General features: G+C 45.8%; 1 protein-coding gene across 6 annotated transcripts in view; it reads right to left on the reverse strand.

Moving 5' to 3' along the window:
- Positions 1-17,534, reverse strand: part of IGSF9B (immunoglobulin superfamily member 9B) — a 115,274-nt gene that overhangs the window by 37,395 nt on the left and 60,345 nt on the right. For all 6 annotated transcript variants that reach the window (XR_014214128.1, XM_082201350.1, XM_082201349.1 and 3 more), the window contains exons 6-9: positions 14,529-14,670; positions 13,653-13,798; positions 7,431-7,573; positions 1,073-1,213 (exon numbers count right to left, since the gene is read on the reverse strand). Coding sequence is in view for 5 of the 6 variants with exons in the window: in XM_082201350.1 (XP_082057476.1) it covers positions 1,073-1,213; positions 7,431-7,573; positions 13,653-13,798; positions 14,529-14,670 (572 nt within the window). In the remaining variant the exon portion in view is untranslated. The remainder of the gene's footprint in view (positions 1-1,072; positions 1,214-7,430; positions 7,574-13,652; positions 13,799-14,528; positions 14,671-17,534) is intronic.

The following is a 17,534-nucleotide window of genomic DNA, read 5'->3' on the forward strand; positions in this document are numbered from 1 at the left end:
TTTTCAGCTTCTTAGAAGGTGGATTGTTATAGTATGTCATATCACTGGGGTCCCCACAGGCATCCTGGTGCACTCAGATACCACAACCCCTTGGTAGCTGCCAGATCCTCATGCCCCTCCCCACTTTATTTTTTAAATTAAGAGTTCTTCCTCTCTCTCTGTCTCTCTCTCTCTTGTTAGGTTGATTTTATTAAAGGAGGCTGCCTTTCTTTTGTTTGTTTTTAAAGAATTTTGCTCATTGGGCAGGGAGGGTCTAAGTATCACCAGATAATGGTTCCCCACCCCCATGAAATGGATACCTGTGGTGTCTGTGGCAGTTTCTTAGACTTCCAAGGGGGCCTCTGAGCTCAAAAGGGCTGGGCATCTGTCTTCTATCACATTAGCAACAGAATCAGACAGACACATTTCAATCGAATGAATCTACAATTCCTTTAAATCAAAGCCTGTGGTCTCTTCACTTTAGGTGAGCTGATCTGATTTGGGGCACCCAGAGAGGCTCTGTACTGTGCCCCTGCACACCACAACCAGCCAGGAGAGCTTCACAACAGTCAAGTCTTGTCATCACAGCTGGCATTTTGTTGATGCGGATTGCATCCAAAGTTAGGCATGCTCAGTGCAATATGCATAGTTCACAAGCTTTTCAGAACAGCAATATATGAAGAGGTGAGATACTAGCTGCATCTGGCTCTTCCCAACTGTCCCTCAGCGTTATTGCATCAGGCTGCTGAGCTTGAGGGAGAAGCAGAGCAATTCAACTGCCTCTGTTGAGAGACCAGACACCTTTAGCCTTTCCTCAGATGTCACCTGGCAGCAGCCATTCCATCAGGCTATGTGGGCCATTTGCATTCAAGCTGATTGGTATAAGCACTTTAAGAACTACTGCCAGACCTGGGGGGGGGGAGTTCTGCCCTCCTCCCTCCCTGTTCCTTTTTCCTTGTGTGCCATGCCTTTTAGAATAAAAGCCTAAGGGTATGCAGTGCCACACTACTTCTCTTTTTTTTGTGAGTACGCTGCTTTGTGAGCCTCTTCAGTTAAAGAGAAAGATACTAATGTTTAAAAAGTAAATAAATACCTTCAGTACGAGTCGGGCAGGGGGGGACTGGCCCATTGTACCCAGGGCATTATAAGGCACGCAGGTGTATGTGCCAAGAGCTTCTTCCGTTGCCTCTTCTATTCGAATTGAGCCATCTTCCATCAGACTCCAGCCAGAAAACTGCACAGGCAAGAGAGAAGACTAGACACATTGCAGTTTTGAGTTTCATATGAGATATATGGCTGTTTTGTGTTTTTCTCTCCGCTTAAATTATCTGGTTGAATGTGTAGCCATATATTTAAGTGTAGATGCTGCATAGACTGGAACCGCAATGAACCCCTCCTCTTCAGCTGACAATTCAATATATACTTTGATGTAATGCTTTTCATTTGTCAGTAGATGTCTCTACAGTGCTTTTTGCACCACCTAGTGATTCAGGATAGAACTACAATAAACTTAATAAAACTTGTAGTTGTAGGATTCTGTTTTAAAGACTTTTTCTTTAAGACAATGGAATTACTGTAGCTGCATTTTGAGGGGGAAGACCAATTCTTGGGGTGAGAGAGAGGAGCATTTTAACCCTGTCCAATTCTGCATTTTTTTTCTTCTGGAAGTCCTCCCCTGCCCTGACCCCCTGCAGACACATGGGTTTCACCTCTGCAAGTGAAATAATATGGGTATCTAAAGAAATTTCAAGTGGAGGCCTAAGGACTGTGTCATGGCCAGGAGCTGATTATGGGAGAGGGAGTTAGGAGCAAATCTGTCCTAGGTACCTAATTTGGATCAAAGAGTTCTAGGTCTAAGCACAACATGTTAAATACAGGAATGGGGGCCTGGTCTGTCCAGGTACCTGTTCTGATTCAGGTTTTCGGTTCCCAGGCCACACAGGCCTCCATCTCTATGCCCAGAAACCTCTAATGCAGCAACAGGGTCAACGTTACAAGTGTAGGGAGCATGTAAAGTTCTCCTGGTTTCAGAAGACCTCTGAAGGCATCCTCAGGTCAAACTGAAGAATCCACTCCAAATTTCACAATCTTCTGGAATTCTGGCAGAGTGAAATTGCCCAAACTTTCCAGAATGGGAACAAGCAATTCAGCTTATCCTTAATTCAGAAACATCATAGCAGCTGCCAGATCCTTAATGTCAGAGCTTAGAAAGTTCATTTTTTAAAAAGCAACTAATTCTAGTTCTAGGTGAACGTGTCCAAAAAGAAATTAATTCTAGTTCATGTTGGTCCCCCTTTACAAAATGAACTATCTTGGCTCGTGTTCCGTTCAAGTTCATCCAAATGATCATTGGCAAAATACTTTTCAGTATTCACAAAGTTACAAGCAGCTGTGCTGAGGCATACAGTGTACTTCAAACAACTAAAACAACAACATCAAAATATGGACACAGTGGGATGTGAATAGCTTAATTCATTCCTTCAAACAATTATCATATTTAAGCTTAAAGGCCCCCAAAGTCCAAAGTGTAAAAAAAGAAAACCCACATGTAAGACGTTGAAGGTTTTAACTGGAAATTGTTCAAAGTTCCACCCTAAAACTTAATCTACATTCAATTCACTCAAAAGTTATGGGAGCAACTTTCAGGTGTCGTTCAGAGGTCTTTGAACTAATTCAGTGGACTTTTTTTTAATTCAAGCTACTTTATTCCAAGCACTGTATAGAAGAGAGAGAATGGATTACTGGAGTTAGAAACTAGTGAGCCCTGGTCCCCAGTTCTTTTTCTTTTTTCTTTTTCTAAGGGGAAGGTGGGGAGCAGGAAGGAAGATTCAAAGCTGCAGCTGTAAAACATCAAGAATCACACCTAGCAAATTCTGAGGAAGAGGAGAAAAACAGGACAGCAGTTCTTTAGATTGGGGGGGGGGGAAGGATTCATAAACCAAAATCCCCTTGTCAACATTTTGGACTGCATTTGTAATCCCTTTGTTTCTGTCTGCTGGGAGACGGTCAGTTATCATAATTGGCCTACTTGGATGGCACAGATGTATCGCTTCGGGGAAACATGTTGACACAGAGCCCTGCTAATGAGATGTGGACAATTCCTCCTCCTGGCATCAGCTTGAATATAGCTCAGGTCAGTAGCGCTCAACAAAAACAAAGTACCCTAGGATCACCAATTATTCCCATCATCATGATGGCTGGGGTGCAAAATCATCCCATACCAACCCGAGTGCCGGCCTTGATTCCAGCATACAGCAACTTATTCCAGAGTAAGCTGACTGTACTTTCAAGGGAACATATGCTCGCTCGCCTCCATAGGCAAGTGAAGGTCCACATTCAGCCCCAGTGCCCACCCGACTTAAGGGAAGCCATTTGTATCAGATCAAGGCAGGAGCACCGCTAGGTATCCAGAGGGCTTTGGGTGCAGGCCCACAACACCTATGTGTATCCATGTATAGATCTTCCTTTGGGAAATTAAAGTGGTGGATAGAACATGGTCTCCCCGGCACTGCACTTTACAGCATGCATCACCCAATAAGCAAGACTAAAAATGTATTTTTTTAGGTTTAGGTGTTTAAAAGCGGGGACTGGGAAGAGGCAGGGCTCTGCAGAAAAGAACTGGGCTCAGGCTTCCTAACAATCTTCCTGGATGACCAAAGGATCATCTGGTGCACTGCTGCTTCTCCAGCTGTGGCCAAGCAGCTTGCAAACAAAGCAGGACTGAGGTATCCTTTGTTGCCTGCTCAAAAACATCTGAGATCTCATGCCTCTGAATAAAGCATCGTGCCAAACATTGGGTCCCTGGGAGTGTCATTTCTGGTGGTCAGGTCCTGAGAACAGGAGAAGTTAGTATCCATCCAAGCAGCCCAGTAGCAGCTGTGTTGTCCAAAACAAATCTGGGGCCTGGTTCTAGAGCACCAATCAAGGGTGGCAGGAGGGGCAGGAGCTTAGGGACTATTGTTGTACCAGAGAGAAGTTCCTTGGAATACAAAGCAAACACTAATACTACGGCTTTAAAAAGGTCCTGGTGGGCAGGGATTGGCTCATGGGAATCAGCTGACTCAAGAGTTGTAACAGGCTGGGACGGCAGCCAAGATGGTGCCTGAGCTACAGTGCTGGAGCCATGTGGGGAACACAGGAAGCTGCATTATACCAAGCCAGACCATAGGTGCGGTAGCAGGAGCCACCACAATGAGTCCTACCAGTTCAATGGGACTTTCCCCCTCTTCTCCTTTCCATGTGTGTCCCCCCCCATTGGCTCTGGAGGGGTCAGGGGAGCAGGCAGTGGGAGTAAGCAGGCGCACCATTCCATCAGGCAAGCAGAAATGCATACACTGATGGAACATTTGTGTTAGTGCAACACTGAATTCCTTCCCATTTAGATCAGGATTGCCTACACTGACTGGCAAAAGCTCTCCAGGATTTCACTCCCAGCCCTGATTGGAGATGCCAGGGATTGAACCTGGGACCTTCTGCATGTATAAAGGTAAAGATAAAGGGACCCCTAACCATTAGGTCCAGTCGTGACCGACTCTGGGGTTGCGGCACTCATCTCGCTTTATTGGCCAAGGGAGCAGGCGAACAGCTTCCGGGTCATGTGGCCAGCATGACTAAGCCGCTTCTGGTGAACCAGAGCAGCGCACAGAAATGCCATTTACCTTCCTGCCGAAGTGGGACCTATTTATCTACTTGCACTTTGATGTGCTTTCGAACTGCTAGGTTGGCAGGAGCAGGGACCGAGGAACGGGAGCTCACCCCGTCGCAAGGATTCGAACCACAACCTTCTGATTGGCAAGTCCTAGGCTCTGTGGTTTAAACCACAGCGCCACCTGTGTCCCCTTCTGCATGTATAGCAGATGCTATATCACTAAGCAACAGACCTTCCCCAGAAAGACATGCAACCCTGGCACCATGCGATAATAAGTTATCAACATGTTATGAACATAACTTCTCATTGTATCTTGGTAGAAACAATCCATGACAAACATGTTTCTTTGCTCAGCTTGAAATCTAGATTGCTCATTAATACATATATATAAATACATTTCTACCTTGCTCATTACAGAAATCCATTCTGCTGAGGGGAACACCCTTACTTGGTGCAATATCTGCTCATCTGGAGCTCCAGGAAGTGAGGAGGGCACAGTGTGGCTGTAGCCAGACAGGGAAATATTGCCACCTTCCTGTATGGCTGAGGAGGGGGTGGCTGCCTGATGCCGCCCTCCCCCTGGCCAAGCCGGACCCTCTAAAAGAGTGGATATTTCCCACAATCAGGGCATGGGGGTTGTGCCCTGCCTGTCCCTGGGGTATTTAGGAGGGTGACCTGGAGCAGACCACCCTCTTGGTTGACCAACACATGATTTACCACCCACCCGGACAGCTAGAGGCCTGCTCAGTGGGGGAGCAGGCAAGTTGGCGTAAGGACGTTGCTATGGTTAATTAGTCATCATATTTGGGGCCAAGGAGCAATTTTCTTCTACAAGCAAACTGGCCAGCTTGCAGACTTTCGCCCAGTGCTATTTTTCTAGAAAAAGAGGTGCAGGAACTCACCATGAACACCTCCTTCATTCTCTTAGAATGACAATGGTGTCCACCTGAGAGGTACTGGAACTGAGTTCTGGTTGAAAAAAAGCCCTGCTTTCGCCTACCTCATAGCAACTGTCACAACTTTGGTGTATAAGGCATTTGGCTGTATCCTTAGTCACACAAGTACCCCATTAAAGGGGTCCAGAAAGGATGACTCTGTCTGGGAGTCCACATGAAGACCGATGAGCCAAATCACCTCTCCCAATGGTGGGCCTATGCAAGATTGTGGCACCTGACCCATATCGGGAGCAATTCCCCAGCACTGGATCAACCCATTGGGTTCCTATCCGCCACATCTGCCACAGACATCATGTGTCTGTGGTGGCAAATAGTGGGCATGATCTTTCTAAACATTGAGCATGATGAACACTCACTGATTTCAATGAGTGAGCTAAGGACATAACAAGTATCTTCCCCGTGGAAATCCACAGGGCTTCCAAGTGCTCAGCTTTGGCTGGATTGTACCCTTCCCTGATCATCAACACTATCATGCCTGAAGTTGAGAATCACATTAGTAGATGACTTTCCTGCACACACACTCCATTAGAAACAGTCAGAATATAATCTTTAAACTGTTAATATTTAAAGGAAACTCTAAATATTGAGTATTTTGTTTAAATATTTAAAAGAATGAAGTCCTTGATAGGATTTTTCAAACCAAGGTAATAGCAGGACGGAGTCTCATTAAAGAGGATCTTTTAAGCATCCCATATATAGTAATATCTGCCAGATGACCCGTTATACTTCCACCAGTGTTAGATTAATGATGCTCATCTCCCACAGTGACAAGAGGAATAAACTCCCTATGAGACCCTAGATGGAGAGATTGCTGTTGATTAGATTGAAGAATCCAAATTATTGTTCTCTTCTAAATGCCAAGAGACTTTCACATGGTGTGGGGAGGGGGGGAGAAGTGCAGCATCTTTGTATGCAACAAGGGTGTCCCAGCCTATATTGGCAGAGATCACATGGAAGGGGGTAGGTCAGTGGGTCACTAATTAGCAAAAGGTATTCCTTACGGGACAGGTATTCAACCAGTAGGTTGGGACGCACAGGTGGGGGCTCTCACAGGCTGGAGGGGAAGCTGGAAGAGCCTGAGAAAGGACCAGTCCTGACTTTTCAGCTTTTTCCAGCTGTTGCTGCCATGTTGGAATCCAGCTGAGGCCAACCAAACCAAAGAAGAACTACATGCAGTGTTTGGGCTAGAACATGTTCTTCTGGTAAGACACCCATTTTTAATTTCCAAGAGTTCTGCAAAGTAGCAGGAAAAGGGCAAGTGTCTTTTTCAGTAAGAAATATATTTCAGACCAACTGTATGCCTCTTGCCCTAGCAGGCAGATGAGGTTTAATGTTGTGCAACAAAGGAATCCAACACAATGGATGTGCTAGTGGAAATTCATTGCACAATAGATTGCACCATCTGTCATGCAACAAGGTTACTACCAACCTGTTTATGCATTTGCTTGTGCAACAACGGTGAATTTCTTCATCGGAACATGTATACAGTTAAGAGGCATTAACTTAGTGCTACACTGGATGCAGAACCATTGAGTTCAACAAGGCATACTCGTAGCTAAGCAAGTATAGGATAACAACCAAAACCTAGTTTCAACCAGGATAATTAAATCAGTGTGGTAGATCAAGACCAGATCTGGGGAGATTCAGCTTCAAATCTCCCACCAACATTACTGAAGGTTGGTTGCTATCTCAGCCTAGCCTACCTCATAGGGCTATTGTGGGAATAAAACAGGAAGGGAACAATCTTGCATGCCACCCTGAGCTCCTTGAAGAAAAGTCCAGATATTAATGCAAGTAATAAACAGCTTAAACAAACAAAATCATACACAACTAAGAGTTCTTTCTACCTTTTCAATGTGCAGAGGGCGTCCATCTTTGTTCCACTTGACCAGGGTAACCGGAGGTTCCGCCTCAACTGGGCAGCGAATGTATCCATGTATCCCCACAGGAACGTATATGACGGGTGGCATGTTGACCACACGGGCAGGATCTGGGATGGGATAAGTCAGAAGGGATGAAGAGCTTTAAAATATGAACCCTCCAGACAAGCATCAAGCTTGTACCTTTCTACTGTGGCCTAATAGAACAGAGGTCAGCAACGTTTTTAATAATGGAGTCCAAAACCCCACATACTAAATCAGTAACATTCATAAAACTCTGGCCTCCAGAGACCTTTATCCTTGTGCTCATTATCTCTGCCATTTCCATTAGAGCAACACTTAGCATTTACATGGACCCTTACGTCACCAAAAACGTTTTATCTCAATCTATCTGTGCTAAGCTCTAGGAGCATGGAAGCATTTTTCAGTCATGAGGGAGGGAGGGAGAAGGAGAGGGAGGGAGGGAGAGAGGGGAGAGAGAGAGAGTGAAATATAGGCACATACACCCCCTCCATCTTCACACACACACACACACACACACACACAATCAGCGTTAAAATCCTTTGCCATCTTACTCAAGAAGTAAAATAAACCTTTCCCAGTCAACATTTAGCAGGTGCAACTCACACCTTTCCCAAAGTTGTTTGCATAAAATTTGAGGAAGGATAGTTATACTATAATTAAAAATGGGGTATGGGATAACAAGGTTACCCGCATTGGTACATCCCACTGGGAGTTAGATGGAGTGGAATTTGAGGTGTACTTGAAGGTCCCTGTTCAAATACAATGAACCCTGTAACCATAGAATCATAGAGTTGGCTCAAACCACTAACCATCTGGTTAACAGCCAGATGCATTGACCCATTGCGCCAGGTGAGAGAGAGGGGGGGGAGAGAGAGAAAGAAAGAAAGAAAGAAAGAAAGAAAGAAAGAAAGAAAGAAAGAAGGAAGGAAGGAAGGAAGGAAGGAAGGAAGGAAGGAAGGAAGGATTTTGATCAATTTCTCCATGTTATTCTTATTTTATTTTTATAGCTGGGAAGGTGGGTTGTACATCATCAAGCTGCCACCTAAAATAAAATAAAAATCAAGGCTACAGTAAGATGGGAGCTCCCACTCAGGAGAATGAAGAAGAATTCTGGGTAAAGCAGAAGAGAGATTCAGTGAGCACATACTCAACAGCGCAATTCTAAACATGCCTAGGTTTTGCAGAATTTGAAAGGGGCTACTTCCAGGTAAGTGAGTATATGATTGAAGTCCAGCTTTTCATAAGCGACATTATACTTCCCCTTCCTCTCATTCTGCCTGCATCTCTCTCCCCCCCCCCAAAAAAAAAATCTACTCCTGGAAGTTGGGGGACATTCTGGGACAGATTTGGGAGGCATGCAAGGGGGCTGCAAGGGGAAGAAAGGAAGTCTCATTGTGCAAAGAAGCTTCCCCTCACATGACATTGGATATTGCTCCTTGTTTCATCCCTTTCCCCCCAGTTATTAAAAAGATACCATATCTATACCACAGCCTTAAACTGCTTAAGAACAGTCATTCTCTCTCCGCAGGGAACTCTGGGTATTATAATCCTGGGTGGAATCTCAGCAACCAGTGGGGGTGGGGGGAAGAAAAACATATATTTATCTATATGAAAACTACCACATTCAGAGAACTCTCAATTGAGCACAATAATAAGAGAGGAATCAATTTTCAGTTTCCTTATTTTAAAAAAACACATTTCCTTTTTAGTTCTAGCTGTTGTTGTTAACTCAAGAGGTTTCACTGCTTCTTTGGATAAAGAAGTTACCTGTAATAGACAGAACATGCAGTGAACCAACAGAGAAGGGTTTTTTAAAAAATCAAATACTAGATATTACTTTTTTAAAAAAATAAAGGGAACGAAGGCAACCTAAAGTAATTTGCTGGGAGTTCTCTGCTCTGGCAGGGACACTCTGATCGGCTGGAGGAGTATAATTGGAAGGGAACAGGAGTCAGTATTAAAACCTTTAGTTGCATCGCTAAGGAAAGGAGGCTATTTTGGAACACATGTGGGGGGAACATAAAAGACAACAAGGATGGGGAAAATACCTGACAAATAGTTATGAACATCAGAAGCTTACTGTGAGGGAGGCTGCTGGTATACTGTCTGCACTGACTGGCAAAGACACACACTCTCTCTCTCTTTCTCGGTGGTGGATACAGGGGTGTGGGCTTATTGGAGAGAATGGAAGCTGAAACATGAGTTGCAGCATGATTTGGGACCAGTGGCATAGGATTCAATTTTTAAGTGCAGGAGCTTATCATGACAGCTTTCGTAGCCAACAAGAGTTCAAAAATGCAGACACCACTGACAATCCATGCACATGTACACCTTAAATAGCAGGTGTATATAGCACAATACCCATTTTGTTGGGATCAGTTGACATCCTTAGGCTAGTGAGTTGGCAAAGGGTTGTGAAGTGATTGTTAGAGTGTTGGAATTTGGCTGGGGAGACCTGGGTCCACAGCATTGGTCAACTATGCAGCATGACTGTAATCCTGGAAGCAAGATCCATTTGACTCAGTGATACTTAGTTCTGACTTCATAAGTTCAAGTTGTAAAACATACTGAGCTTTAACAACAGATCTGAAATGCAACAGTTCTTCTAATCAGAGATGAAAACAATCTTGCAAGGAGGTGTCATGAAGCAGGAACCCCATCAAAGAAAAAGAGAGAAGTGCCCAGCCTCTGCTTCACTATTTTCCTTCATTCCTCTGATGCTAATCTGCCACAGACCACAGCAAAACGCTTGATACCACCTCATTAACTTGCCTGAGCAAGGAGGGCCTGTCAGCTACCCATGTGGTCCAGCACATGACACTATCACTCCTGCTCTGGAAAGAAAGAAAAAATCCCAGAGCAGTGTTTTCCCTCTGCCCTTGTTTGTACTCCTCAAAATCACTGGGGGGCAGAGATGGGGGTCAGAGACAAATGCATAGCACAGTCAGTTCTAAGTCAGGACCTAAATCAAGAAATCTGTCTAGTGCAGAGCTGGAACAAGGGGGTAAGGCAGAATGGACAGGAAAAGCAAGTTTGCAGAGACCAGACCAGACAGGTAAAGACAAAAACTGACTGAAGGGAATACTTGAAGTAAGGCTGGAGGAGCACACAGGCAAGGCCAAGGCCTGTCTGTTGCCTAGGCAACAACTCAGGCCTCACCTGGAGGTATTTATAGCCAGACCAGGCCAGAAGAAACCAATAAGCTGACATAGGGCGGAGCCACACCAGAGCCCAGGAGGACAACAATGTTCTTCCTTCTACAACAGTGACTGGGTTCCTCTCAAGGGGCTCCAGGACACTGCCATGAGGTTCTTGGTTCAAAAACTGGTTGATTGCAACATCGTGCCTGGATCCTGCACCATAGTCCTCCAAATCTCATCCTCCACATCTTCCTGTGTCTGCTCCCTTGCGCTACACAACCTTGTCCAATTAGCAGTATTACAGAACAGAGACTATAACCTCCTTTTGCATTCTCTGCTTTCTGGTCCACTGACTATTTGGGAATTCCAGATTCATTCGCTTTTGTTTTTCTCCTCCCCTTCCCTTGGGTGATGGGGGTGGGGAGCAAAAAAAAAGGCAACGGGTAATTCCTAGCGTCAAACCAAGAGTGATTGAATGACGCCACCATTGTCAGGGATTTTGGATCCCCCTGCTTCTGTGATTGATGGGAACAAGTCAAAAGGAGGAGGGAGGGCATTAATCCTTATTATTCTGGCTTTAGAGGGTTTTGTGTTCGTTTCTTTTCGCTTTCCAAATTTGATAGCCTGCCAGGGACAAAATTAAAAAAAGAAAAAACCCACACAACAGAGGTATTAAAGATTAAAAACCAAATGATTAAAATCCATAAAAGAGCCTTGCATATTCCCATGCAGCAGTGTTCCAGCGGCACTCAGCACATGAATTGTGAACGGGAGTAAGATTCTCCAGAAGGAGAGGGATTTTTCAATCAAAGGTTTTGTCTGATCACACTGCACTGCACAGCACACACACAAACACACCACTCCCCCAGCCCATCACACTTTGCAAACAGCTGACAACCACCAAGGACTGAAACGTTTATCAAGGTCATCTGATGCCGTCTGTGGCATCGTAACCCAGATTCATATCCAGGGCGTAATGAGGAACTTGATTTGTATACACACAGTTTAGTGCCATGTCTTAGGAAATGTAATCAACATAGGCTCAAGGGATTGGTAACGGGACACTGAGCTTTTTCACTTCTAGGTCACTGGACAGCATCCAACTTGGTTGATTAATGACTGGCCAAAAGCCGTTGCCATCTGACAGCTACTTGGGGAACACTGAACGAGACAGCTTTCCCTCCCAGACAAGAAGTGGAGCAAAAGTGACCCGGAAAACCGGAACCTAAAAGTGATGTTCCTTTCCTCCTAGGTACATAGCATGTCGCAGATGCGTATGAAGCGCCAAAGTCCAAACAGTGAATCCAGAACCAGGAAGAGGTTTTAATTCTGGGCAAAGATGTAACCATAGTTAGGAGATGTGGAACATGCTGCAGGCGTAGTCACTTTCTCCTCCTCACTTTTCTGGCATTAATCCCTCTCCTGTCTGTGGTTTACTTTTTAAGCAATGGTGTAGTGTTGCACCAAGGTTAACACAGACCATGGTTAGAAGTAACCAGTGTTACACCCTGGTTTCAAGGAAACTGTGGCTAGCACTAACTTAACTGCAAATGCAACACTATTTTATTTTCTTTAACAACAGTTATATACCACTTAACTGTAAAAATGATGATGGGTGTTATAGTCCAAACTATCTGGGAGGGCACTAGCTTGGGCAAGTGGTCATATGTGGTCAAAGTGCACAGCAATGACCCATGAGCCAACATCTGGGTCGCTTCAAGGAGCTGCAGGCAGTGCCTGCTGAATACTGCTGGTTGTTACTATATGCCTTGGGCTTTCACCTTGGAGGCAAAAGCCTGCCCTTTCCCAAGCTGCTTGCTGGTCTATTGATCCCCAACTTCCTTCTCAGAGGCAGTGGCATGCCAAGTGTGCCAGGGCATCTGCACAACTACTGTGTCCCTTCCAGCTCAGCCTTGTGGTTAACATCCAACTCACACGGCTGGGCCTGGGAGCCGCAGGACAGCTCTCACCAGCCACCTTGAGATAAAACAAATGTAACAGAGATGAAACCATTCTGATGCACTTGAGTTTGCATGGATCGGTATGGTATCTCACCTATAGTTCAGCTTTTGGAAAAACCCCTGGAAACAAATGTATACACATACACAAGCACACGTTAGGGACTCCGACAATCCTACCTACCCCTTTGGCAATTGCCCTTCCCCTACATCTGACCAAAGCCCCCTCCCTTTACACCTCACCAAGCCTCTCCCCTCGCTCCAACATCCAGCTCCTTTTAAAGCAGAGGGGGAGGCACTTCACAGAGCAGCTTGCTAAACTGCACTGTGAAGCACATCTCCCCTCTTTCCACTCCAGGAGAGTTTAACAGAGAGGGGACAGGTGCTCACTGAATCACAGCCTGAAGGGCGCTCCCACCACCCCATTAAACCCCAATGCACGGCCAGTCTGCCTGGGCCAGCCTGCTGCTCCTCACGCTGCAGTTGGCATGGCTGCCATAACCTGCAGAGCAGGACAACGTTTTACGTGTGAGAGAGAGAGAGTGAGTGAGTGAGTGAGGGGTTAAACTGTGTCCTGTTTGGGGGGTGGAGGGCTGCAGGAAGTAATGCTGGCCAAGCGCCTAGCAGATTGCATGCACTGGTTTAAAAACAAAGAATTAAATAAAAGCTGATGGGTGTGCATCCTGCCTAGGCAAGGAGTGGCAGCTTAACCCTCCCCAGGGACATCTAATACTCGTATGATACTCTAACTCTGAAGCATCTGCTGCTTGGTACAATATGGCAGGGCTAGGTAGCATTGCATTAAACAAAGCAATTAACCCAGCAACCGCACTGATCAGCTTGTGCCTCGTCAGTCCCAGTAATTTAGGCACAATTTATTCTCCACTCTGTGGGCTGACGTTGTGCCAACACAGTCATCTCAGTGCCCGTAAAAAGTTACGGGGAGGCTGCACAGGGATGCCGCTGCCGACATTTCTCATGCCAGTAAGCATGTCATTGACTGTCCTCCTGTGTCTGGGAGCTCATCACCCAGGCAGCCTCCATTCACCCCAGACAAACGCACTCACACTGCACAGTCAGGTAGGCAGAGGCTGATGGCGAGCGCCCTAGGCTGTTGCTTGGAATGCAGGTGTATTTTCCAGCGTCTTCAGGCTTGACTCGGAAGATGATCAGCGTCCCATCAATCAGGATCCGAACCCTCAGCTTTAGGTCGCTGCAATGGAAAAGGAGCAAAAGAGAGGACAAGTGAGCAATGACAGGCTCAGGGAGAAGGGGGTATCCAGTGTGTAGCAGAAGGAACATAGCTCAGTATTAGAGCATGCGCCTTGCATGCAGAAGGTCCCAGGTTAAATCCCCGGGCATCACCAGGTAAGGCTGGGAAGATAACCATGTCTGAAAACCTGGAGAGCTGCTTCCAGCCAGTGTGGCGAGTACTGAGCTAGATGGGCCCAAGGCTCTGACTCAGTAAATGGCAGCTTCCTAGGCTCAATTATGAATGATTTAACACCACTGAATGTGAACTGCATGATGGGCAAGAGGCAGACATCTCCTGACTACACAGACTCCCGATATTGACAGGTTTGCAGCACAGCACAAAGGACTTAAGCACAAAACCAGAGTCATACTTGGGATCTCCCATGGCTTTTACAACAATTGAACAGCTAGTTTGGGCAGGGAGGCAAATTCAATCAGGATCACAGCATTGGGGAAGGGGGTTGATCCTTTCCATCAAACCTTGCCATCAAACGTATGTGTCAAATGCACTTAATTAAAAATGAATAACTGTTAGTGGATGAGTCCAAGGGCCTCCTGCTGGAGTGTGCAGTCCTTTGAAAAGAGAACTGAGGCTGCTTGCTCACCCTAGCTGCCCCATTCCCAACCACATCCTTCACCAAGACCAGACAAGAAAGAGAGAGAGACCCGAAAACAGAATCCAAACTCACTTCTTAAAGTAGACGTTCTCGTCTTCCCAGTGCCAAGTGTAGGTCAGGTTGCCTGGATATGCCTCAGCCTGGCAGGTGAACATTGCATCCTGGGAGATGTTAACCGTGATGTTCTCTGGAGGGGAAACGATGAAAGGGGGTCCTGTGGGAGAGCAGGAGACAAACAGTTACCTCAGCAGCCAAGAAAGGGAAGATGAGCTCATTGCTAAGAGCGGCTGACTTAACAGTGCAGGGAACGAGAGCAAGAAGTGCCACCGTGCCTAACGAACACAAACTCTTGGCATTTTGCCTAGGTCACATAATCCAGCACAGCTCCACTCTGAATTCCTCCCTCATAGAGTAAGAACCGTGTACTTTTGAGTTGGTGCATCTGGCCCTGAGACGACTTTGCCGTAAGAACATAGGAAGCACCCCCATTGGATCAGGCCAAAGGACCCATCTGCTCCAGCACAGGAACTGATCAATCTGAACTTATTGCTCTCAAAAGGTGCTTAAGGCAAACTACTCTTTCTCAGCCACAACCCCTCAATCCCACCTCAATGGGTACTGGGGCGTAGCTCAGGGCAGAGCCTTGCTTTGTATGCAGGAGGCCCCAGATTCAATCTCAACCATCTCCAGGTAAGGACTGGGAGAGCTCTGTCTGATACTCTGCAGAGCCATTGCCAGTCACTGTGTGGAGATTCCAGGCCACGGGCCAATGTTGGCCAACCAGGGGATCCAATTTGGCCGACAAGGCTGTTTTCCCCAAATCACGCAGGATCGTCAATCAGCTGATATCTCTCAGGTGATGGAAGGAAGCGGGGGTTCAGTTCTGTTTTGGTTGCACATGCAAGTCCCCAGCAGGGAAGAGCTGCTCGCAGCCAAAACAGGATTTGACCCATTGCTCTTCAGCCAAAGCAAGCAGCCTCAGTTGCTGTTATTTGCAGACATTGGCTACTAGAGAGACTTTTCCCACCTACAGCCAATGTTTGCAAATTCCAATGTAGACTACTGGTCTTGAACTGGAGGGCTGGGACCCATTAGTGGGTCACAGCCTGATCCAAGATGAGTAACAAGAAGAGCATTGCCACCATGCAAATGTAGGGTGAAATATTAAGAAATTGGTCCCCAAATGCATGTTTGGGTTAAAAGTGGGACTGAGAAAAGTGAAGGCCCCTGTTGTGCGCAATAATGAGCTAGCTGGACCATTAGCCTGGCTCAGTATTGCAGCCATCTCCCAAATTCCCAACTCCAAATCTAGAATACTAGGATAATGTTGGCTTGCTACAGAGGTTTGTGGTCACGATTATCAAGATGTTATGAGTTGCTTTCAATTTTCCGAAGTGCTAGAAAAATGCTTATTACTATGATTATCTATAGCCCAATCTCAACATTTGGCAAAGGGCCATTTTTAAATTGAAAAGAATTATTACGGGGGTGTTAACAATGGCCATGTTTTCTCCTCAGAGCTAGATGGAAAATGAATGTTTATGTATCTATGTGTCAGTCACCACATGGCATAGATTCAGAATATACAGCATTTCTCAGCAAAGCTGCTGCAGAACCATCATGGGTGCTTGAAACACCCAGATCCTACAGAAAAGTAAAGAGGCTAGTCCTCGTGGCTATCATGTTTCCTGTCCTCGAGACAGATGAAGGGAGCAGTTGCAAAGGGTTCTGGGGTTTACGTGGAAGTTGGCCCCTAAGTCAGGCATTTTCCTCTTCTATATGTAATAAGAGGCATGCTTAAAAGGCTACAAAGAGGTTATCTGTCACTGGTATCTAGAAAATCGAATTCTGTGGGGATTCAAATACGACAACTTTGTGTGTATATGCAAGTACATACAAATCATGGCCTGAGTGTGACTCTATTACACCATACATTTAAAGCACTGTGATACCACTTTAAACAGTCAGAATCCTGGGAGAGTGCTGGCCAGTGGTCAGTAATGATGGGAGTTGCAATCCAAAGTCGGGTAGGCAAAGGCTTGGCCTGTGAGGTTGCAAACACTGCTTTAAATCAGCATTATTTGCACAGAACATCATTTCTGCTCTTGCAAATTTTACACTCTCCTCTCCAGGAGCAAATGTTGGCTAGATTAAAATAGGTTTTTGCTTTGTTCATGAAGGAAAGTTGTGCATGCACCGTTAAAAACAAGAAACAATAAATGGCTATTTTCTCTCCAAATAGATCTCTCCCTTCCCCACCCCACCCCCCATTTTTCATTTTAAGACTCTCCAGACTTTGGAGGGAGGGTGTGAATTAAAACAGTCTGCCTATAAACCAGGATGGCTGTTCAATCAGGATGGCAGGCCCATGCACAATTGTGTTCCAATTAAATGGATTTTTCTTTAATACTAATGGAATGCAGGGCCATCATGACAGACGAATGCCACTTACACATTTGCGGTGTCTGAAAAGGCCTGGGAGTTCTTTTTTTAAAAGCTGGGGTAGCCAGCTGAGAAGGAGGTCAGGGCTCCTGCAGATTTAACAACTGCGCAGAAGAGGACAGTTTTGCGGGACATAGATCATTTCCTCTTCTTTAAAAGACAGAAACCTTTTGCTTCCAAGAAAAGAGGGTGGTGACAGCTGTCTGCCCTGCATTAATAACTTTGCAAGGGAGCCTTGGAGTGACTGTCACATAGCTGGGGGGTGTCACACATGTACCGCAAAGATGCCACAAATACAAATAATATACTTGGGGGGGGGGACCTACCTAACATATTTTGATGAATCCCAAGGCTTGCAGAAGTTCAAGAGAATCTTTAAAAAAAATTCCAAGGTACCCCCAAAAAACAAGTGGAGGGGATGCTCAGTAACTACTGAATGTTGTGTGCTAGTTGGAACACTCTTCACCACCCAGCCCAGTTTGAGCTCCTTAATATCCAGTAGTCAAGCAAGGCTGTTGGGGAGGAACCCTGATCAAGAGCACTCCTGAAGAGCTGCAGGCCAAAACTCAGTGGTAGAGCATCTCCTTTGAATGCATAAAGTCCCAGGTTCAATCCCCAGCTAGGGCTGAGAATGCC

The sequence above is a fragment of the Podarcis vaucheri genome (genome assembly GCF_965113315.1).
Source record: "Podarcis vaucheri genome assembly, chromosome: 15".
NCBI classification, from domain to species: Eukaryota; Metazoa; Chordata; class Lepidosauria; order Squamata; family Lacertidae; genus Podarcis; species Podarcis vaucheri.